Source organism: Aythya fuligula, chromosome 17 (genome assembly GCF_009819795.1).
Source record: "Aythya fuligula isolate bAytFul2 chromosome 17, bAytFul2.pri, whole genome shotgun sequence".
In the NCBI taxonomy this organism is placed as follows: domain Eukaryota; kingdom Metazoa; phylum Chordata; class Aves; order Anseriformes; family Anatidae; genus Aythya; species Aythya fuligula.
In genome coordinates this window covers 11,474,160-11,497,912 of record NC_045575.1, presented here as the reverse complement: position 1 = coordinate 11,497,912, position 23,753 = coordinate 11,474,160, and the positions used below count along the sequence as shown (strand labels likewise).

Below are 23,753 nucleotides of genomic sequence, written 5' to 3'. Positions count from 1 at the left end.
TGTGTTTGGGTACGTAAGGACTCCCTCAGTGGTTCATCTGGGGCTTCCCACTGCAGGCAGGGACCCCACCACAGGGCACCGATCCCACCTCAGCGTGATCATCATTTCTAAAGCGTTTCCCTTGCAAGTACGTTTTTATTTAACCACCAACTCTTCAATAACGAAGAGCTAAACTACGAGCATTTTTCACCGCCCCCGACCGAGCTCAGCCGCTCGCCGGCACGCCCAACCCGCCGCGAGCCCCCCGCTCCGCCCTCAACAAAGATGGCGCCCGTCGCGTTGTCCCCCTAGCGAGCCAGCCCACACCCAAGATGTCCGCCGAGGCGTCGCCCTCCGCCCCTCCCCTCCCCTGCTCCCTTCTCTCCCCGATGCGCCGCGGAAGGCGCCGGGCTGCAGCCGGCGGGGCTCGGGGCCGGGCGCCGGAAGGGCCGCCCCCGCCGCCGGTGCGTTCCCCATGGCCGCCTCCAATGGCGGGCCGGGCCCCGCCCCGCGGCGATCAGCTGAGGGCGGCAATGTCTGGTGACAGGAGCCGCCTCGGCCGCCGCGCTGGGTGTAAGGGCCGGGCCCCGGGCGGGCGGCCGGGGGGGGGGGATCCGGGCACCCCGCGGCCCCCCCCGGGGAGCGGGGCGGAGGGGAGAGGGCAGCGCGGGCCGGCCCTGCCCGCTGCCCCTCAGGCGGAGCCCTGCGAGGCGGCGGCGAGCGGCCCGGGGAGGGCGGTCCGCCTCGGCACAAAAGGGGGCGGCCGGGGGCGGGGAGGGGGCCCGGAGAGCCCCCGGGGGGGCGAGGGGTTGAGGGGCGGTGTGCGGGGCACGGCCCCCGTGAGGGGAAGGGAGCACCCGGCTTCCCTTCTCTTCCCCCCCCCCCCCCCCCCACGCCCCGGGTGCCGTGCGATGTGGGGTGGCTTTGTGTGTTTGTTTTTGTCAGATGTGAATCCAAATGGAGCGCTCGGAAGGAGGCGAGCAGAGCAAGCAGCGGCAGCCCTGGGGGAAGCTGATCCGGCTGGGTGCTGAGGAGGCAGAGCCGCACGTCCTGCTGCTGAAAAGGGAATGGACGATTGGTCGGAAGAAAGGTGGGACAGGCAGGGTGTGCTGGGGCCGCAGGGAGCCCCTCCGGCCTTTAAGGCGTTAGGAGGCGGCCTGTGAGGCAGTGGACTGAGAGAAGTTGGTTTTGACCGCTTTCAGCTGCCGGAGGTGCTCCCCAGACCGTCCCTTGTTCCCCTGGGCGCTGTGCAAAGAGAAAGTTTTACACTGACCTTTTCCTCGTTTCCGCCAGATTTCAGCATGCACACCTTTATAAGCAAATGTGCCTTTTAGGTCATCAGTGACAGTTTGTACAAATAAGAAAAAATGACAGTTGATTCAGAAGAGCGTCTGCATTAGTCTTATTTATGTTCCCTTTTCATTTCTGTGGTTAAAATGAGTGGGAACTGCAATACAAAATGCTTGGGCTTCACAGAAAAGAAAATGTCCACATGAAAACTCACACTACTTCTGGCTATATAAAGATTGCTAACAAGTACAGAAAGTTTTTCTGAGTGGATTTACAAGCTTTATGTTCCGCATTTAAGGCTATTAATATTTGTCTCTTATTTTAATGCTTACTGTACTTAAACCAGTCACCATGGTGTTTTAATTTTTTTTTTTACTCTGCCATGACAACACTAACTTCCAATTCTTGTCCATCAGATCAAACTATTTGGGTAATTGCATTTTGTAAAGCAATAGTCTTGAACAAGCGCTAGATGTTATTACTCTATGAGAAATGCAGATAACATGTAGTTGGAAAAACGTTTTATGTATTTTCACGTGGTAATAATATTTAGATTGCTTAACGTTATCTAAGCTGTAGATAAATCCTTCAAGTTGAGGTCCAGATGACGGTTGGATTTCTTGCAAGCTGAATTGTTTATGTACCTGTCTACTGATAGATCAATAAAATGAGTGACTCTCATGACAAGCTTTGGCTTGCAAATATTACTCGTAAAATTATCAAGAATATTCGAAAGGACAAAATGCTCCAAATGAGCTTTCCTGCTACTGGTGTGATTCTGAGTAAAATTTAGTTTACTCACTTTCATTGTGCTTCCTGTTGTTGCAAGTTGTGCAACAGTTAACTGTAGCTGTTGGCTGTGCCCTGAATCTTTGGAGCAGGATAGCAATAAGCTGTCACAACTGTCACCAGCATTAGTGGCTGCTCCTTTGGGGTATGTTGTTTTTGTCAGCTGACACCTACAGTTGTACCTACAGTGTGAATAGGTGAAAGTAAATCATATTTTTGAGGTTTAATTTTCCTGTAAGCAGGTGCTTTGAGTCATTTGTGAGAGAGATCAGTGTCTTACGCGAGGAATTTTGAGAATTGCCTTGAACAGTCCATGTTAAAGGGAAGTAAAAAACTCTTGATTTGCTCAGAGCCCTGGAGTTGTAGGTAGAAAAGTCTCTACCATGTCAGTATTGTCACTACACTTCTCCAGCATATCCCTAAATCTTAGTCAGTCCTGGGGTTTTTAATCTCCAGTCAGCTTTAATAATGTAACAATGCTGTCAACAAAGATAAGGAATATTTTCTTATTTAAAACCAAACAAAAGAAAAGCTTTAAGGTAGAGCAGTGATACTCTCATTTATCAGCTGTTGGTTCCACTACTTCTTCCCGCTATACCAGGATGAACCAGAAGTTAAATCAAATCAATCAGTGTTACACTGATGTGGGAAAAGAGCTGGGTGCTCTGTGACATATCCCTCTAGAATTTAGCTTGAATGCATTTCAAGTATTTGTGAATTGGTACTGCTCTAGAGCAGAGTAATTGTGACATGATTTCCATCTGTAAAGGCTGGGATTGGGGAAAGAAAGGGAGTGAAAACACCTTAAAATGGTTGAAATAATCTTCTATCAGTACACAAGTCTACTTCACCATATTTATGTATCACATGGATGGACTGTGTTTCTGCCTGTATGCCAGTAGAAATTTTGAACTACTGCAGATGTACATGAGTCAGTTTGTTGTGCATTTATAGCCATGTAGAATGCTGATCTGTCTGTGTAATGTGTATTTTTAAGCACACTGGAAAATCTGCTTTCTTTTTAAGGTTGTGACTTATCTTTCCCTGGCAACAAGTTGGTGTCTGGAGATCACTGTAAAATCATAGTGGATGAAGAATCTGGTCAAGTGTCATTGGAAGATACAAGGTTGGTTTTCCTGTGCACTTCTGTTGTTGTCTTCTCTTTAGTCTGTGAAGTAAAATCTTGTGTATTGCTCAAGGCATTGAGAGTAAACTCTTCTAGTTTTCCTTCCTTTTTCTGTCTTTTACTTTTTGCATCTGTGGGGTGGGGTTTTTTAGATTTTTATGGTACTTCCTAAGTATTTTTTTCTTCTTTAAAAGGAATTGATGAAAATGCTGATGATGTAATAGTTCTGTGGGATATTTCTTTAGTCTTGTGGAGGAAAAAAAAAAAAAAAAAAAAGGATTAGAGTGATGCCAACATTCTTAAAAGCTGTAAGCATGAGCATGCCTCATTTCAGGTACTCGTAAAGGGAGGTAGATACCAGCAGTGCTGATCTCAAATCTCATAAAATAGTAAAAGTCTGTATTTGTTATACATCTTTCTGGTATTCAAAATATCAATAGCCTGTATATCACGGGCAGTTTAGTTATCTGTCCTTTGTGGTGGGCATGTCAGATGCAGATTAAAGCCTATTCAAACTACTTGAATAGTAAAAGATGCTTGCTAGAATTCTACTGTTGAAATGTGTTGTGTTTTCTTATGTTTAACCAGAATGATTTTTTTTTTCCTATGGTGTGTCTGTATTCAGTTAAGGGTTTGAGAACTAAGGCTCTTAATGTAAGAAGATTTAAGCACATACCTCATTGTAACTACTGTTAAAAAGCAAAGCTAATTTAGTGGAACTACTTCTAGTATATAAATTTAATTACATGCTTCTTCATATACTGAAGGCTAATGAACTTGCTATGCTGGTGAAGTTATTTTCTGTAGAGTTTTAAGGCTACTGTGGAAGTCAAGTAGCACTGCAGGGGTTGTGGGTGGTTTCTAGTGGATCTTAGTTTTTTATAAAATGTGAAATAGGAATTTGAATGGAAGGGGATTTCTTAAGAGATTGTAATCCCCTTCAAATTTTCATCTGCTTCATTTTTGACAGGATTTTTTGTCGAAAATTGCAGAAAGCTTCTGGTTTATTACATGTCAAGAAATTTGTGACATTTCAGAATGTTTCTGTAAACCACATTCTTTTTATGCCATGCCCCTGCAGTCAATAAAGAAACAAATAATACTTTTCTGCCAGCTCCCCCCATTCTTTGTGTCTAGAAGGCATTTTACCCAAAGATGAGGATAACAGTTTAAAATTCAGTGAAGTATATACATAAAGACAAAATTTAATGTGGGAGATTTTACAGGGTATCATGCTGAATCTGTTGTTTCCTCTTCAAACATACCAGAATGCAGCTAAATATATTGTTCTGGGAGTTCAAGGTTAGTATTGGGTACTTGCTGAGAAAAAAGCCTTTAGTTGACATCTTCCTTTGAGCAAAACATTTGTCTCTGGTTCAATTAGAGACTGTGCTGATATTAAAAGGAACTCGCTTCTAGATATTTACATGGGCTATTTATTTTTATTTTGTTTCCTTAAGTAAAGCCAGAACATAGTGGAATTGTTCAGCTTGGAAGATGCCTAAGGAGGTCCCATACTTCATTTTTTTCATTTCCCTTTGTTTCAATTTATGATCTTTGTTGCCTCAGTAAAGAGCCTGGCTCTGTCTTGGTAATTTCCTCATAGGTACCGGGTGGTTGCTATTAGGTCCCGTGCTCCCCAAGCCACCTTCTCCCAGGTAAAACAAGTCCAGTTCCCTTAGCCCTTTAGTTCATAGGTATTGTGCTCCAGCTCTCTGGACATATCAGTGGGTATCTGCTGGACTTTCTCAAGTTTATTAAGACCTTTCTTGTACTAGGTTACCCAAAACTAGATGTAATATTGTAAACGTGGGTTAATGAGTTCCAAGCACAGTGGAATAATAATCACTGCACTTGATCATCCGACTACGCCCTGTTAATACAGCCAAGTGTGCTGTAGGCCTTCATCGCTGCCAGGGCATGCTGCTGACTTATGCCTTGGCATAAATCCAAGGTGTATGATCTCATGCTTAGGCATAAGATCCACCAAGATCCCTTGCTGGTCTGTCCCCAGCCTTTACCGGTGCAGGTGGTTATTCTATGCCCTGTGCAGGGCATTGTGTTTGCCTTTGCTGAACATTGTGGTGTTCCCATCAGCATGCCTAACGCCCTCTCTAGAGCCCAGCTTTTGCATGCACTGAATATAACTCCTACTTTGGTATCATCCACAAGCTTGATAAGGGCGTACTTCCTCTCCCCATCTAGGTTGTAGCTAGAGATAGTAAACAGGATAGGTCTCTGGATAAACCCCTGATGGTTTGTGGCTGTTGGGAAAGCTTGTATTGTGAGAGGCTGTGGGACGAAATGCTAAACTTCAGGGAAAAAATGTCAGGTCTAGCTAGGACATCTAGGTAATGGCTTGTAAATGTCATCCTCCAATATGATTCCACAGTTCCAGATATTTCAAACAGCAGGTCATGCCATGTTTGCCAATCCGTGGTAGTTTCAGAGGTCAGCTGTAAGTCCAAGTTTGAAAACCCATCTCTTGTTTCAGGTGCATTTAGCTGGAAGAAGTAGTTCAGACCTATATGGTAATAAGAAAAGCTGGAAAAATTGTGAATGATGTAGAAGTTTTCCTACCTTTCCTTCTTCTCCTCCCACACCCCCATACCCAGCCCAGGCAAAAGCAGCCAGCAGAAAGAGCTAGCCAAATCAAATTAACTTTTCTTTTTACATGATGCATTCACGGAAAGGTGGGGCCTGTTACACCGCTAATGTCATCGAAGGGCTGCATGCCTGCAGAGTACTACCAGTTAGCTGCTTATGCACGTTGCACTTCTGTGTGGCTAGCAAAAAAAGAATAAGGTCATTCCTGTGTTCTGCTTGCCAGTGAGTTGGTATGAAGTGTAGTTACCTCTTGCTGAATGAAGAGACTAAACAAGTTGATGTAACTACTTGCAGAACACCCCACTCTTCTGGGTCTCCCAATGTTTGAGCTGAATATCAGCTGAGCTCCAAAGAATCAAGCCGGCTGAAAGAAGAAGAATTTTGAATGTTTGAGTTGGCAATACTGATGCCCAGAGTCCCAGAAAAATACTGCAGCATCAGCTCTTTCTGCTGTTAAGTGGAAAATAGTTTGGAAACATTGCTGTGGTCAAGCTCAGATTTTTCTGGTGAAAAGGAATGCATTGAAGGAGGCAGCTGGTGTGGGACAGTTGAACTGAGTGGACTTTGTTTTTCTATTGTAATTAGTTCAAAGAACATCATTAAACACATTGTTGACTGTCCACATATTTTTTTATCTCTGTGGTAGCATACTGAGTTCTTGGATCTATTTTTGAAAAGACTTACAGTAAATTCGCAGGTGGAAGGAAATGTGCAGAAAACACAATTATTGAGTAAACAGAAATTTGGAAATAACAAACCCAAGAGTTAGCAAATAGTACAATAAAATATCCATGGAATCACCCTTTTTTTGATGTATGTTTCTGCTTTATTTTCCAAACCATGCCCTAGTTGCTTGGTACTGCTTGAAAGAAATACCAGTTAACCTGAAGCAGCTGAAGCAGTCATTAGTTTGCTGTAAGTAAAAGCAATTGTAAGATTCTTTGAAATAGAAGTTTAAAAAGCAAGTAAAGTAACTTCTAAGGACTTCCTCTTGTTGTATTCTAATGTTTTTGTTCATTTGTTTTTAGGATTCTGATTAAATATTAAGTGATTTTTCACAGCAGGGAAGGTTTATTTGCACAAGACTCTTCCCCGTGACAGACAAGCAGGTAGTCCCTTTCTGTGGGGGAACAAGAGATTGATCTTCAGTGGAGAGTGGTGTCCTTTCTGCTACTAAATTCTACTTATCCTGCAGTCAAGCTATTTCTGTGAATGTAAAATAAATAAAAAATGAGACTGATACAGTAGAGAAGGGCTTTAGTAACTTATTAGAATTCAAAATTCATTTCAGTTTACAATGTGTTCAGGATTATACAAAAATAACTTCTAAAACTATCAAACCATAAGCTTTACCATAAATTACGTTCTTTTCCTGGATGGACACCAGTAATTACTAGAAAGTAATAGACTGTCGTTTTTCTGGGAATAATACCAAAGTATCTGACAATACACAGATCATTTATCTGCTTCAAAAAAAGGCATTGTCTGAGTGAAATGTGATGGTTCATATAAATTCTGTACAACAGCCTGGATAATGTATATTTCATTAATCAAACTGTAAAGTCATCAACCATGTTGGAACTGAGTCAAGGCTTTTTTTTTTTTTTTTTTGTACCTTTTTAGAAAGGTGACATTGGGACCTTTTGTGACATTGTTTCACAACTCAGACAATTTATGTCTGATGGTCCTGTTTTTCTTCTCCATGTCAAAAATAATACAGCCAGTTAAAATAAATTCAGTAGTAAGTCCACGTTAATGACCTTCATATTTAGGATTCTCATTGTGTTTCCTACTTACCTTATAAGGACCTTACTATAGTCTGAAACATCAGAGGAATGTGCAAATGTCATTATTTACCATGTGTGTCTCATTAAAAATACCCACAACATTAATCCAGTATGTCACCATATCTGTTCAATGTCTCTGAACATTTAAACCGAACCCTGAAACTGGAAATGCTAAGTGAAAGAATAACACAATTATATGGGGTAGTTGGATTTTTTTTTCTTTGATAATTGTGGGATAAAAAGACAACTGCTTCAGTTTGCTAATGTATTTAAGAAAAGCTTGTGATTTTCTGTGTTGAAACCAATTTATTCCTACTTCATTTGCATCTGTAGATGCCACATAATTAATTACTTAGTTCTCATCAATGTCAGTATAACTGTTCAGGACTGAAAAGATGTAGATATTTGTAGCTACTTTGTGGATTAGGGTCCTGGGTGGCAGTTTCTGCACTTGCATCGTTAGACCAAGAATGAGTGGTTACTGATGCATGATGGTGACAATTTTTTTCCCAAGAATGCCTCACTTGATTTATTGCCCCTCATAACTATCTTTTTAATATATTATTACTAACATCAGAGTTAGGTTAAAAACAAATATAGTTTCCAACAGATGGACTAGGATTATTTTTCTTAATTGCTAAACTTCTTGTGCTTTTAGCAACATGTCTGTTCTACTGTCGTTTTCGTTCTCAAGTCTTTCAGGCTTCAACATCTATATGCCTAAAGTGAAAAGGCAAGCTCAGGATAGTTTCTTGGCTTATAAGGGAAGCTTTTAGATACTTTAATGGAGCAAAGATTGTTGTGACCTGAAGATTTTTGTTTGTTGACATCTGAAGTTGTTTTATAATTATTATATTGGATTAGTTGATTCATCCATATATAGAGAGAAAGCAGTTGCATAGGGAAAAACTAGTATCTTGAACAAGACATGCTGTGGTTATTCAAAAGGACTTCCTTTCCCTTCTAACATTTCAATGTAATGCTTTTGACTTTGTGAAAAGGTCAGCAGTCCAAAGTTCTCTTTTTCTTTCTTTCTCAGTTGATATTACTAAATAACAAGAGAATTTTCCAGGTTCAAGTTGCTTTTTTCAAGGAAAAATGCGGAGGAGAAGGGAAGGTGCTAATTTCTAAATAACTGTTGCTCTCTTCTAGAAAAACTAGGTTTCTAGGTCTATTTAAAGACTGTGAAGTGTCCTGAGAATGAGCGGTGGCCACCAGGAGGTGGCAGCAGAGATTTGCTGTCATTTCATGGAGAAGCTTGCTCTGCTGAGGGGAAAAAAAAAACAGATCTGTTCTTTCATATTTGGTACTAATTGCTGAGACCTGAAATAGCAGAAGTCTGAAGTTCTAGAATGCTGCAGCCCTGAAAGAGGCTTATTGTAATTGAGCTGAAATTTTTCAGTATTTGAATAATGTGATTGAGTTATAAGGCTTGGATATAAAACATCACTCACAGTGAAACAGCAAAGATATCTATTAATCAGCAATGCTTTGTATTTGCTGCTTCCCCAGTTTAATTTCTTCCATGAGTCTTGCAGCTTTTATAAATACCAAAATAATTCTTTCCAACTCATCTTTTAATTGTGCTTTTTTTTTTTTTTCACTTTATGTCTTGATTTCATATATTTCAGATATCCCTTCCTGTTTTATACTCAAAGGGAGGAGATTTTTCTACAGAAAGAATCATCTAATTATTTTGACACAGCGGCCAAATGTCAGGGATCGTTTGTCTGTCTGTCTGTCAGCTACCATCTCTTTACTAGGAGCTCTAAATGAGCTCTGAAGTCCGAATAGCCCTGAACTTCTGTCTCTCTAACAGTTGGGTTGGTGTTTTGTTTTGTTTCTGAACAGTTCTTTCGATCCTTTCTTAAAATGTTTTTGAGAGACAACAGTTTTTGTCATGAAAAGTATCTTGTATTTTCCCTTCCTTCTCCTAGGTATTTATGAAAACATTTACCCCAAGTTATCTTTTCTTTCTCTTTACAGTACTAATGGAACAGTAATTAATAAACTGAAAGTGGTTAAGAAGCAGACATACCCTTTACAGACTGGAGATGTGATCTATGTTGTTTACAGAAAAAATGAGCCAGAGAACAGTAAGTAAATAATATATTTTTTCATGGTATACTTAGTCATTTTTGAATCATGAAAGGGAAAAAAAATATATAATTAAAACAGAGTTACTTCATTTTAAGACAAGCAATTTGTTGACACGTAGAAACAAGTCTCCATAAAAGAGGTCATGGACATGCTAATTTTTACAGTGACAAGTAGTAAGTTAGGGAAATCTTTCAGACTGTATTAGTTTGAAGTGTTTGGCTTATAAAAATAAAATCGGCGAATGTGGAGGTATTTTTCAGTTGGTTTTATTAATACATACTGAGTTAGTTTCTCAATGAAACTTAGAGCATGCCGTAAATCTGTTTTTTTTTTTTTTTGAGTTCATGCATTTCAGAAATGTAAGCAAAATGGATTGAAGAATTTGAGAAATTAATTAAGAAATAATAAGCTGAATGTAGCTTAGTAAGAAGAACAACTATTGCTGAATTATCCCTAAAGATACTCACAGTCTGCTCTGACACAGAGCAATTTTAGGTTTAAGAAACATTTAAGTCTCTGGTTCCACGGCTGGCACAAGTTAAACTTCACACAAAAGCGCCTCTGCCTGGTTTCATGAGAAGAAAAGATCTTGCTGTGCTGGTCCTAATTGCCTCCTAAGTAGGAGTATTAATATTGTACTACAGAGGTGATCCCTCATGTCCCTATTCTGTTGTCAGACACTTTGGGGAAGCAGCCGCTTGGACATAGAATTAGCTTGTGTGAGATTAAGGTTAGCTGATTTTTATTTAAAAATTCTGATGAATATTTTTATCTCTTTCAGATGTTGCGTATCTTTATGAATCCTTAAACACAAAACAGGATGCAACTCAAGAAACAGTAGGTAAGGAAGTAATTTAAGACCCAAGAAGAGGAGCTAAGCTAAGCTCCAATAACTAATGCAGCCTTTTTGAGATAATTTGATTCCTTGGGAATTCTGAAGCGTAAATGCTGTGGTGACTGTCACACAGATATCTTTCCCCTTTTTTCCTCCCTCACTGTAGAAGCTAATGTAGAAAACCAATGCCATGTGACCAAAGATACCTCAAGTACAGGAAGAAGTAATGATGAGACCCAAATTACCTCATCACCATCAGCTACTCAGTCTTGCTATGAGGAACCACAGCCATCTACTTCTACATCTAACCTCTTTAATGCTTCTTCTACCTCTCTTATTGAGTCTGCATCTGAGCAGGATAATCCTTCTACATCTGGTAAGAATTGTGTCAAGTATTTAAAGTTTGATATCACATCAGCTGTTATTCCAGATTTGTAATTTAACCTCACCCTTCTCTGTGTCTGTAGCATTTACATCGTGAAATTCTAATGAACTTTCTCTGAGTAGGCAGCGTAAATCTTGGTGGTTAGGTAGAACAGTTGTGAGAATGGCTGTTGCTCAGAGATGCACAAAATCCTTGTAAATCCCAGACTGTTCTGTCGTTACACTGTGGGTTTATAGCATTCTGGTGAAACCTTAGCAAATGTATATGGTTCATATAACAAATCAAGTAGATACAAGTGCTTGCCTGCATCAGTCATTCTGAGAAACTGCTTTAATTGTCACTGTTTCTGCTGCCAGTCACCAGACCCCATTCTCTTGCTTAGAGCTCTAAGGCCGAAATATACTGCATAGATTCATTGTCTGTTACCTTGTATTTACAAGTGTAATATCCCAGTGCTGCACAACTCTTACAATAGAACTGGAGTAAGAGCAGTTCTCTGAAAAATGGCATTTGACAACAGTTCATGGGGACTTCTTCCACTCCTTTGAAATACATGGAAGTAAAGCTTTGTGCTCTGCTGTGCTCCTGACCTGTTGAATATTATCAATATTGTATAAGTCCTCTGCCTAGCATCTTTGTCAGAAAGATCTGATGTGGATAACAGTCTTTGAATAAATACTCTGTACTTTAAAGAAGGGTGTGTTGTGGGTATTTTAAGTATGGTTTCACAGCTAATAGCCTTATTTCCAGTTCTTCCAATTAGATTGGCTCAGAATACCTGTGGTATAGTTCAGCAAACACTACTTCTGTGCTTTTGCACTGCTTTTTCCTATTCAGATGTATGTGCATCATCAGCATTTGAATAATTTCTTTTTTCATGCCCCATGTCTGTATGCTGTTATGTTCAGTCTTGTGTTTTTATTTTGCAGGATCGCAATCCTCAGTTTTCACTCCTGTGCCTGCTTTCCCAATCTTAGAATCTGTGTGTCTAAAAGCACTGCATGATGAACATGAGAAGCTTGATGACAACACTGAAACTTCTGCAATCACTTCAGAAATCAATGACAAAGAAAAAGCAGAATCAGATGCTCAAACGACAGGGGAGGAGGAAATTTTGGAACCTGCAAAGAAGAAACTAAAAGAAGGCTAGTATACTGCACTATTCTGCAGCCTACTCTGCACTCTTAAAGATTATTGTTGAAAGTTAGTTTAAAACGCTTAGACATAGCTGTAAGTTTCTAATTTAAGTTTTTTAAAGAAGCCCAGTGAGGTTAAGAAAAATAAGGACAGATTATTAGATTTCTGTTAAAGTGAAATACACACCTATCAAACTTAAAGAGGGTTGAAAGGCTAGGTTAGTATGGGATAGGTAATGTTTTCCCTCCTCACAATGTAATACTATGTTGTAGTATTGTATTAAATAAGGAAAGTAATGCTTATCCCCTCTTTCCTCCCATCAGTCGGTTGAGTCAGGTCAGCTGTCATCAGTCCATTTTCAATTTCTTCTCATTTACTTGTTTTCTGGTCCAGTTAAAACGATGACTTCTTTAGCAGAAACTGTTATGTGTAAAGCAAGAACCTTCAGTGGGGCCACTGACAGTGAACCGCGAATTAGTGTGCACCTTTCAGGTCTTTTTTTAAACAGTTAAAAAATAGTTTCAAGAAAAATACTACGGAGTCTTCTGCCTTTGTAGATGAAGATTCCTGTCCAAATGTTCCAGCAGCAGCTCCAAGTGAATGTATAATTAAAATTGGCTCTGAAGATGCAAAAACATCAAATGTGAAACCGGATAAAATGGAAGAAACATTAACTTGCATTATCTGCCAAGAACTGCTGCATGACTGTGTAAGGTAAGTTTGATTGACAAAAGCTGTAATAGTGATATTAAGATAAGAAATTCAGTGACTATTGCTTAAGGTGGCCTGGATATTTAGGGTATTCACAAGCCCTTCTGAGTCTTTTTTTTTTTTTTTTTTTCCTCCAAACTATATAGTTAAATGAAGCGAATGCTTTACAACTGTCTTTCTGATTATCTCAACGCAGCATAAATATCTTTTGAGTGTTAAAAATGTAACTAAAAATTGAAAGATCTGTTTTTTACTTAATTCTTTCACTGCTGTCATGCTTGTGTTTTCCAGCTTGCAGCCTTGTATGCATACTTTCTGTGCTGCCTGCTACTCAGGATGGATGGAGAGGTCTTCTTTATGTCCAACGTGTCGTTGTCCAGTAGAACGTATTTGTAAAAATCACATATTGAACAACTTGGTTGAAGCTTATCTAATTCAGCATCCAGGCAAGTTGAACAGTGTGTGTAAAAGAATCTGATGTATTTCACATATTAGCTATGTATGTAACTGATGTAAGCACAAAGACTATTGTCTGTTAAGTTTGTATATGTCATGCTTCTCTGCTGTTTTCTCTGACATGGCTGTAAGAAAACAACTGCTTACATTTAATCTGACATAATAGCTTGTAATATTTCAAGTAGTGGTGAAAATTAAAGGTGATTTAATACTGTAACTGCATATACTAGGAATTCTTAATTTTACATGTATATGACTACTTAATCATGCAAAGAATATCAGTTCTATCAAATAGGAGGCACTGACTGATTAGGCTGCCAAAACTCAGATAATTCTGAAAAATATACTTAAATATGGATTTAATTAACTTTGATCATAGACTCATGAAAACAAAACTTCACTTGCCTGATACTAGAGTCTCATTAGCAGACGGGAATTTAACTAAGAGCTTTTAGAACTGTTATCTAAGAATAAATTTTATGGAAATGAAAATGCAATAAACACATTGTTTAAGTAGGGTGGGAATAAGAAATGTGATGAATCTTGTACTCTTTTCTTGAACTTTGAATTTGGTTTTCATGCAGATAAATGTCGTAATGAAGATGATGTACGTAGCATGGATGCTCGAAACAAAATCACTCAAGACATGTTGCAACCTAAGGTGCGGAGATCTTTTTCAGATGAGGAAGGAAGTTCTGAAGATTTACTGGAATTGTCAGATGTAGATAGTGAATCTTCAGATATCAGGTATGTCTGTGTTGTGCATTGAATTAGATTTGTTTATGCTTGAATGTCTAAACCCACCAGCTAAACTAGTTCCACAAACACTGTTATTGCTGATAGTGTTTCCATGATCATTTCCAGACTGAATCTTTTGTTTTCAGTTAAGTTCATTCTTACCAGTAATTATCTTGGCAATTCTGCTGCCATCCTTCTTAACCTTGAACAGTCAATAAAAAATATTTAATGCTAGAACACCCAAAAACCCAGCAATATTCAGTTTATGACCAACAGCTCTATACTGAGCAGTACAACAGATTTATATGAGATGTGTGAAAATGCTTTTTGTGGCTGTTGCTTTACAGAAAATAGATTTCTGGCTAAGGTCTTGTTATGAGATAAGCAGTCTATGACCCTATGAGTCTAGCTGCAATAGTTGTGCTTTCTTACATTTCAGGCATGCTGCTTTAACCAGGTATATGCTACTGAAGCATCTGATACTTGATCTAGGGATTCCCAAGTACTAGAATAGCTTCTCATTTCCAACAGCAAACACTTTTTGCTGTATGTCTAGCAGAGAACAGAAAAACTCTTCTAGTAGATAATTATTCCAACTTTGTTCCATTCTTTTTTGTTCATCTTACTTCCAGTCACACCACTCAATTTTCTTTCTGAAGCTATTAAAAATCCTTTCTTTCACAGTATTTCCTGTATGTTACAACTAAAGCATTCTTCACAGCTGTGAGGTACTGAGTTATGTAAACTTCCATATGTTACTGGATGAAGAAATTCCAAATTTAAACTTCAAGAATATGACCAACCTCGTCTAGCATAGGGATGTGAGTTATATTTGCGTTTGTTGGGTGTTATTTCCTATGACCTTATTTCCTTTTTTCAGTCAACCATATATAGTATGCAGACAGTGCCCAGGATATCGAAGACACTCTGTTCCAACTCTGCCTGGCACAGGCCAAGAGACAGAAACAGGAGGAATGCAAGCACTGGGAGATGCACCCTCTACATCTGCCAACTTCCCTGCAGGTTGGTGTCATGAAGTCTTCTCAGCAGTATGCAACTAAGATATTGCAACTCATTCACCTGTTATGAACTAAGAATGCTTACTCTTGTAGTACTGTGAGAATGTCACCACTCCACATAGTTATCTTTGCAAATATCATGAAATGTGGCTGTGGTTCAGGTAGACTTCTGATGGTTGATAATTTGTAAATTGTTTTACATATTCAAATATTTTTACACACCTCTGTAGTTTAGAAGTCTTAATGTAATTTTTCTGCTCTTTTAAAGAATCTTTCTAAATGTATATATGTTGCTTCCTTGATACTTGCATTTTTTTTAGTCTTGTGTTCACTAAGATCCCTAGTCCAGATTGCTGTCCTGTGCATCATTGTCTATACTTTTGTTCCTTTTTCTTTCTCTTTTTCCATCCATCTAGCTGTCCAGGAATATGTGTGTCCTGCTCAAGGAAGTCACGTAATATGTACCTGCTGCTTTCAGCCTATGCCTGATCGAAGAGCAGAGCGTGAACAGAATCCCCATGTTGCTCCTCAGCAATGTATGTGTGTATATATATATTTTATTTTTCTTTTTAAGTTTTTCTTAAGTTTGGCTACAAAACTAAGTCTTCCCTTATTTTAGTGAAGTTTATTTTGAAGAGTGTTCTTTATTTGAATATTCTTTATTGGATTCTTGTAGTCAGCGCATGAAAATCTTCCTTTATAAAATTTATTATTCCTCTATAGAGTTTATTTTAAATTTGAAAGTTTTACTTTTTTTAAAGCAAGTTTATCAGGGATCTATTATTATTGCTTTATAGGCACAGTGACTATTGAGTTTTTTTGTGTGTAGTTCTTATAGGGGTTTTCTTTGTTATTTTACAGGTACAGTTTGTCTGCAACCCTTCTGTCACTTATACTGGGGCTGCACTCGGATGGCATGTTTTGGCTGTTTGGCACCGTTCTGTGGTATTTGGGGATAAAATGTTTCTTATGAGCATGCTTTCTTTGCAAAAATTTCTGTCTTGAACTTCGGGTAATTTAAGAAATATGATAAATGAGTTTGAAATACAGTCATGCAAAAGGACACACAGGCTGTGTCCTCACATTACAAATACTTCTTGAGTGATGTGTACATGTATTAGCTTTGAAAGGATTTAATTTCTTGTGTCCTTACCATATTCAGCTTGAAAGCTGCACTTGTTGAGCAAAATGCTTTCCAGTATAAAAAGGATCATAGTGTATTTCAGCCTAGTAAGAGAATCATGCAAGTCAATGCAAGAGCGCTGAACATTTGGTGTTAACTGATTGGAAAAGAACCTTACTCTCCTAAATATGTAGACTACTGAAACTCAACGTTTAAAAAAATAAAAATTGAAAAATAAATTAGAACAGTTGAAATTACTTGACTGTAGTTTGAAGCTAATGGAATATGCTTCAATAACACTGTTAATTTGTGTAGATCACTACTACTTTCACCTACTGAAGGTGAAATTGTAAAATCTTAATGTTTTATCTTTGATTTCAACTGGGAATTATATATCACATGCTTTAGCACATGCTGAACACAGCCATGTGCTTGGAGCTCACGTGGGTCTGTGCACATTATTTCAGGAAACAGAAGAAACTTCAGAAAATGCTTGAGGGCTGAGGGGTGGGGGAAGAAATAGTAACTCTTCTTCTTCTTCTCATTAGAAATAAATCTTGGTGACAAGTGTTTAGATGGAGTCCTAAATAACAACCACTATGAGTCAGATATCCTAAAGGTATGCCTAAAAATCTTTATGTAGGATTCAAAATAATAAATGTACATTGCTTAAGATTTACTCCTGAAATTATATGTGCTGCCTGACAACTAAAGTGATGGCATTGTGTCACTTACAGCACATGATTCTGAAGGGCAAGTCATACGAGCCCTGAATGTTCAGCTGGACCAAGACTGTAGTTACTGTATCTAGACTGGAAGTATTTTGAGGTGGTGATTTGGCTTTTCCCATCTTTGTATAATAGGGCATGGTATCCTGTAGATGTATTCTATTTAGCAACTCTTCCCTTACCACCCAAATTAACAAAAAATAATTGCTATAACTCATGAATTTGAGTTTAAATGACTAGAATTCAGATATGTTTAGTTGTTAAATCATCCAAGAACTTTACTTGTAATGAAGTATTTGTTAGGGAAGGCAGTTTCTACAGTCTAAAGTGTAACATCTGAAATATTAATTATAGAAAAATAAATCACTAAAATATATCAGGAAAACATACGTTTTTTTGTTTGTTTGTTTTGTCAGTATAGGTAAAATTCTATTTGTGATGCATGGAAAATATTTTGTCTGTGCCATGACTAGGTTATCTAAATTAAGTAAAGATTGGATGAAATCTTGATGCAAGTTAAATGAGAATGTGACTGAAGGGAGATGATGTGACTTAAATGAGAATGTGACTGAAAACAATTTGCATTGCTTTAGCAAAAGTAGGTATACTCTGAACAAAAGATACTGAGCTAAAGACTGTATTGGTGATCTGAAAATATCTTGCTCATTAAGCTAAAGAAATGGTATTTTATTCTTATTTGTAATCAGAATTAACCAATTTTGAAAGCCCAGTCAGATCTAGATTTGGAAATATTTGAGGTTAAATGTCTCTGTCTTATAATGTTGGAAATTCTTCTAATTTAAGCACTTAAATCACTCTTTTTTTTAGGATTACCTGGCATCCAGGGGTTTGACTTGGAAAAATATGTTAAATGAAAGTCTGTTAGCTCTTCAAAGAGGAGTTTTTATGTTGTCAGGTATGTTAATGTTCATTTTGGTCTGTGTGTAACTCCTTGTATATGTATAACTCAGTAAGTAATATTATCAAGAGGTTTGAAGTTCTGTGTATATAACCAGTGTAATGATGTTTTTGTTAAGTCTGATTTCTTATTCCTTACACTGACATTATGTACAAACTGGATTTCTCCCCAGATTACAGAATTACTGGGAACACAGTGCTTTGCTACTGTTGTGGCCTTCGCAGCTTTCGAGAACTTGCCTACCAGTACAGGCAGAATATTCCTGTTGCTGAATTGCCAGGTGGGGATAGCTTTGCACAGTACAGAGAAAGTCAGTTAAAGAGTTAGTTTTATTCTTGTGTCTTCTGTTTGAAGCCTTAGATTTAAATGAGATGTGTGTTTATATTCTCCAGATTAACAGGTCCCAGTGTAGGGCAATTTTTTAGCACCTTTATGTAGCTTGGTGGAAGTCTTTTTGCAGAGCTAATATGCTGATTGCTTTACTTGTCAACTGCTAAATTTGCGTATAGTTATTGTCAGACTCCCTAATGGGATCTTTTCTTTCAATATGATTTCTTATGCATATAATAAATATATCTGCTTAGTGAGAAGAGGAACTCAGTAAAATCCAGAATAGATTCAACAGGAACTAGTTGATGTAATTTATTTTTTTCATTTAAATGCGTAAGATGAAGTTGTTCAGGAAATGTATCATATTTTTACCAGCTCTCAACTAGGAACAAGAATGTTTTCATAAATTAATTCTAAATCTGTTTGCATTTACAGTTTTAGTATAAAATAGCATACAAGCAACTGTGCCTCCTTCAGTCCCAAATCTGTTGGGAACAGAAGCTCTTCCAACAGTCTACTTTTAAACATTACATTTGTCCAGTCAGTTCTTGCTAGCAACTACTTCCATGTCTTTAACTATTTAGAACTCTGCATCTGTGCATAACAAGAGACAGTCAGTCTAGCTTGTTTCTTCTTTGTGTTGCTTTTCTTTTTAGCGTAATGCCCTGCTGGACAACTGAGTGTAAAACATTTACATTTATGTATGTAAAACTAGGGGAGAATAACGAACTACCCAGATTAATTAGTTTTTCTTTTATATGGAAATGTATATAGACATGCTCAGTGTCCTAAACTGTGAAGTCTGTTAATCAGTCCATTAGTCTGTTAAACTAAGCAATAAACTTTCACTTGACAGCATTGAGAATCATATCTTTTCATTGTAAGTCTGTATGAGGTTTGGAATTATTTTTTTTTCATCCTTTACTGAGTGTTTTCTTCCTTTCTGCAAAGGTGAACCAAGATAGTTTATTGCAGTTTCTTGCAAATGTCTTGTTTCTTTACAATGTTTGCTCTGGTCAGTAATCAGCACTATCAGTGGTGTAATAGTATCTACCACCTTATTCAATAGTTTCGTTAATAAACATAGCATTTTATTTTCTCTTCTTGTAGTGACTGTCACGTCACGTCCTGATTGCTACTGGGGGCGCAACTGTCGAACTCAGGTCAAAGCACATCATGCCATGTAAGTTATGCAATTTATAAAATGTTTTTGTTTGTTTGTTTGTTTTGGGGCTTAAAAACAAAACCAAACCTTTGAGGTGCCAGAAGTAGCATGGGGAACATGGCTGTGGTATACACAGAAGTGGGTGAGCTTTGGGTTGTATTTTTTTTTTTTGGTTGGTTATTATGTAAAACATCTTTGAAATAGGCCCTTCATGCATGTCCTAAGGGCACCTCTAGCACTTTTAAGTTGATGTAACCTGTCACTAATGCTTCTTAAGTCCTGTTTTCCACTCCCAAGTCCCCTTTGATGCATATCTCTTCCCTCACTCAAGCAGCTTTTTATTTGCTCATATCTGGAATATTTCTTGGAAACGCTATAGACAATACTTAGCCCTTTCGGATCTATGAGAAATACTCCTCTAGTGAGCTGCAGCAAACCCTGAAGGCATAAATTGGTGGGAATATTTTACAACAAGAAAAGCAATAAAAGTTTGGAACGTGTGACGTTAGAAACCTGTTGTAGCTTACCAGTTCAGATCTTTGAAGGAGTTCAATATATTTTACTCCTCTGACTCAAGCAACCTGTCACATGGTAAAAATGAAATACTGAGCCTGAAAAAAGGGTAGTGCTCTATTTCTCAAGTGTTTTAATATGTCTATGGGATGTAGACTCCTGGTTATTCATGTGAAACGTCCATCTAAACTAAGGTCCTTGATTTAAAATATATATATATATATATATAAAAATTCAAGGCCACTGATAACCAATGCAATGCCATTCTTAACAAAAAGAGGCATGAAGAGGATGTATGTCAAGACAAATATTAAAGAATTTTAAAAAACAAAACAAAAATTGTCCACCTAAGAGCTAACTCCCTCCAGGGAAGGTTAAAAAAATCCTTCTTGCTATATTCTCTAAATTCTCAGTGCGGTTCAAAACAGAAGATCTGTTACCCCTTATTGAGAAACTGCTTTTAATGAACAGTAGATTTTGCAGCATCTTTCTAATGCTGCAGTGAACACGCACACTTAGCATAATTCCTTTAATATTTCAGGTACCGTGGGTTGAAAATAACCAGTCTTTACAGCTTATTACAGATCATAAGAAAGACTTTTAAAATATTCATCCCCAGTCATTTACAAATTCAGAGGGTTTTACCAAATACCTTTCAAAAATAACTTGGAATTTAAGTTGCAGATTTAATTCAGAAGCACCACCGTTACCTGCAACTTCACATTATAGGACTGTGTATGTTCACACAGGAAATAGTGTTTTGAAATGTTAGTGTTAATTCAGTAGTAAAGCACTTACTAGTTGTGTGCATTTGCATTTTGGTGGATAACACCATTTAAATGGAAATGACTGATTTTTTTTTTTTCCTTCTTTTCTTTCAACCATTACCAGTTTCTAAAACTTCACTGGCCGCTGCTGTTAGTTTTTAAAATCCATAAACACAAACAAACCTGTCATACCGTTCCTAGATATCCAGTCGTGCTTTTGTTATTGAGCTAAATAGTTCAGCTAAGTAGTTTGGTTATGTAAGCAAGGTTTCTTTCTAATCTTTCATCTGATTCGGTAAGAGGGAAAAAATTCATGGTTTCATTTGCATTATCTCTTCCACACGTGTATATACACACTCAGCACCCCAACTCATGTTTCGCTTTGTGTCAGGATACACATAACCCAAAGAAGAGAGAAACAGAATGAATAGTGAGAGGTTTCTGAGAATTCAAAAGGAGTGCCTTGTGTAGAACTTTGTGCGATCTATTTAGAGCAGGCAGACAGGCTTGCCATTCCCATGGAACTGAAATAATATAGAATGAGAAAAACATTACTTATATTTTATCACCAGAAGAAAACTGTAAGCCAGCAAACGAACATGTTTGTGCTCAAATGTATTATTAGACTGCTTAATACTAGTTCCCAGTGAGTTGTGTAATGCTGTCTACTAAAAATAACCCATGTCTCTCAGGACAAAATTAATTCTCTTGATTCCTGTTTTAATTGCCTTCTGGATTTGAAGTATGCAGAAGTATAGAGGAAGGCTTTTAATAACAGGTTTTCTGTATGCATAATAAAACTACCAAGTGTTAGGCAGGAGAGATGCTGAAAATCCTGTTACAGTTAACATGTTAGTAGGATTTCTGAACAGGTTCTGAAAAACACTGTTAGTGTGTAAATGTTCTGTTTTAAACATTTAAAATACCTTGTGAAAGATGCTGACTCTTGTGTTGCTTGACTTCTGAGAACTGTGTTGCATTTTAATACTTTCTTCTTTTTTTTTTTGTTTCAGGAAATTCAATCACATTTGTGAACAAACACGATTCAAGAACTGAATACTTGTAGTCTGTAGAGAGGGGACAAAAACTTGTTTTACTGCTTGTACAGTTTAAGGTTTCAGGGGATCTTCTCAGTTCTCCCAGTAGCAGGGAATCAATAACTTTTGCATCAGGTAATCTGGTGTGAACTTTTTAATTTGTAGAATTTTACAGCTGAATATGAATAAGGTAGTTTTTTTCCAAGAAAGTCAGCAAGCATTGCATTCCATCCTCATGACTACAGTGTCCCTGTATCACTTCAGTGAAGAACACATACAGAAATCACACACAAAAACCAGCCATATCTTGGGAAGACCTAAGAATAAGGAGTGTATTTGCACTACTTGTGAAGAAACTAAGTAAAATCCTTAGACTTAAAATAGAAATGTTTTGTATAAGTATCTGATGATTATTTCAAGAGCCATTAATATTTAAGAAGGAAATTGTCAGCGTATATTTGTAACTGCATTTTGCGGTAGTCTGATATTTTGTCACTACCCTTTGCATTTGGGCTAGAAATACATTAATCTTCACTTAAAAAGAAATTCCGTCCATTAAACAGCTGTTTCAGCTTAAAGCTTCTACCATATGTGCAGTGTTATAGTGGAAGAAGTACAGTTTCTTTTCTTAGTTTTGTCGTGTTGATGGTTTTTATTCACGTTAAATTACAAAAATAATTGCACAAAAAAAATTGAAAATCACATTTAAAGTTGGGGTAATACTTGAAGCAAAACAGACTTCTGCTAATATTACTTCTGTAGTATTTTATATCAGAAAACCAAACCGTGCTTTTGACATAGAACAGCAGCCAGTAGGACACTGGTTCATTTTTTTGTATTTCTTTTTTGGTTTGATATTGTATGCTAAGTATGTACCTCTGCCATGCAGCTGTTCTCTAGCATGCATACACTGGTAAAAAAAAATAAATGTAGAAAAAGCTGTAATTTAAAACTGAATATAGCGGCTTTACTGGAAAGAACAATCTTACAGAAAATAATTATTTGGAGAAATTGTAGCAATATGGAGACATTTCTGTAGGGATAGGGATGATGAAGGGGAACACTGGTGTTGCTGACATAAATAACATAGATCTTATTTTCATGCCTTTTGCAGAGTTCATTCAGGAAATGTCCCACGCATCATTTAAAAAAAAAAAAAAAATCCACCACCACCCCTCCCTGCTCCCCCAAATGATTTGATCTGAACTGTTTCATAATAATTTCGTAGTTAATGTTCACAAAGCTCAACTGGGACCAATTTCTCTTTTTCATCATACTTAGAAGAGTGAAACAGAAGGAGAAGAAAGCATACAAAGTTACCTCTGTAGATACCATGTTGTTTTTAAGTATGCCTTACTTGTGAGTAGGATTTATACTGCAATGTTAAAAAGTGTACACACTATCTTGCGATATAATGGAGCACAAATGATGCAGCACATCATGTCTACTGGTGTCAGTGAATTAGAAAACAAAAACTATTTCCAGTAATGCACATCTTAATATGAATGCTAATTAAAATTATGCATTTATGTTTAGATTTTTATTTTTTAAAATAGCTGCCGCAAGGCTGGGTCTGCTGACCATGTCCGTATGCTATTAAAAATACACTTTGGAGTGGACTTCTCTTCCTAGTCTCTGGGCATTTTCTCCTGTGAGTAGGATTGAAATTGGATCTGGAATAATACTTGAAACTTCTTTTAACAACAACAGTGTGTTTCTGTCTTTTAGTATTATTAACAATGTTCTGTTGCTTCTGTATTTGTACTTTATGTTTAGATTTTTTTAATGGTTATTGTATCTTCTCAGGACAACCATTCCCAGCTGTTTTTGATCTCATTTTTCATCTCTGGCTGTGCATGTAGCAAAATGAGTGCAGTTGTAGAGATCAAGCCTTTGCACATTATATGCAGAAATGTGCTTTGCATTCTCATTCACCACTTCCCACACCCCAGATGGGCTTTCAGCATAGACTTGTCACTGTGCTAGTGTTCAAGCCTCTTGTGCTGGATTTTTTTGGTCAAAAGTAGTATCTACAGTACTATGTACAACCTCACTTGCACTTACTGAAGTTATGTTTGTGTAGGGATATATTATGTGACAAAAAAAAATCTGGAAAAAAAAGTGGAACTTATGTACTTAACATCTAAACTACCTGTGCAGTAGAGGTTCTTCAAATTCCTTTTAAAAAACCCTTTTCCCTGTTATAGGTAAT

General features: G+C 37.7%; 1 protein-coding gene across 2 annotated transcripts; it reads left to right on the top strand.

Annotated features, from left to right (window-relative positions):
* Window positions 1–469: 469 nt before the first annotated feature.
* CHFR (checkpoint with forkhead and ring finger domains) lies at window positions 470–23,160 on the top strand. Of its 2 annotated transcripts, XR_004253983.1 has the most exons (19): window positions 470–552; window positions 925–1,069; window positions 3,085–3,184; window positions 9,565–9,674; window positions 10,460–10,519; window positions 10,680–10,889; window positions 11,828–12,043; window positions 12,593–12,749; window positions 13,038–13,192; window positions 13,787–13,949; window positions 14,821–14,963; window positions 15,376–15,495; window positions 15,821–15,904; window positions 16,631–16,701; window positions 17,639–17,726; window positions 17,902–18,009; window positions 19,170–19,242; window positions 21,518–21,676; window positions 22,656–23,160. XR_004253983.1 is itself a non-coding variant. In XM_032198833.1 (18 exons), the coding sequence occupies exons 2-18, from the start codon at window positions 937–939 to the stop codon at window positions 21,558–21,560; spliced, it is 2,034 nt and encodes a 677-aa protein (XP_032054724.1). In that variant the 5' UTR covers window positions 470–552; window positions 925–936; the 3' UTR covers window positions 21,561–23,160. The 2 variants fall into 2 exon arrangements, 1 of the variants encoding a protein (XP_032054724.1); XM_032198833.1 differs by having other exon boundaries at window positions 21,518–23,160.
* The last annotated feature ends 593 nt before the right edge of the window (window positions 23,161–23,753 follow it).

Coding starts and splice junctions, on each gene's coding strand:
- CHFR (XM_032198833.1), top strand. CDS start 937: ATGGAGCGCTCGGAAGGAGGCGAGCAGAGCAAGCAGCGGCAGCCCTGG. Junction 10,520..10,679: donor TGCAACTCAAGAAACAGTAG/GTAAGGAAGTAA, acceptor CCCTCACTGTAG/AAGCTAATGTAGAAAACCAA. Junction 18,010..19,169: donor TCCTGTTGCTGAATTGCCAG/GTGGGGATAGCT, acceptor CTCTTCTTGTAG/TGACTGTCACGTCACGTCCT.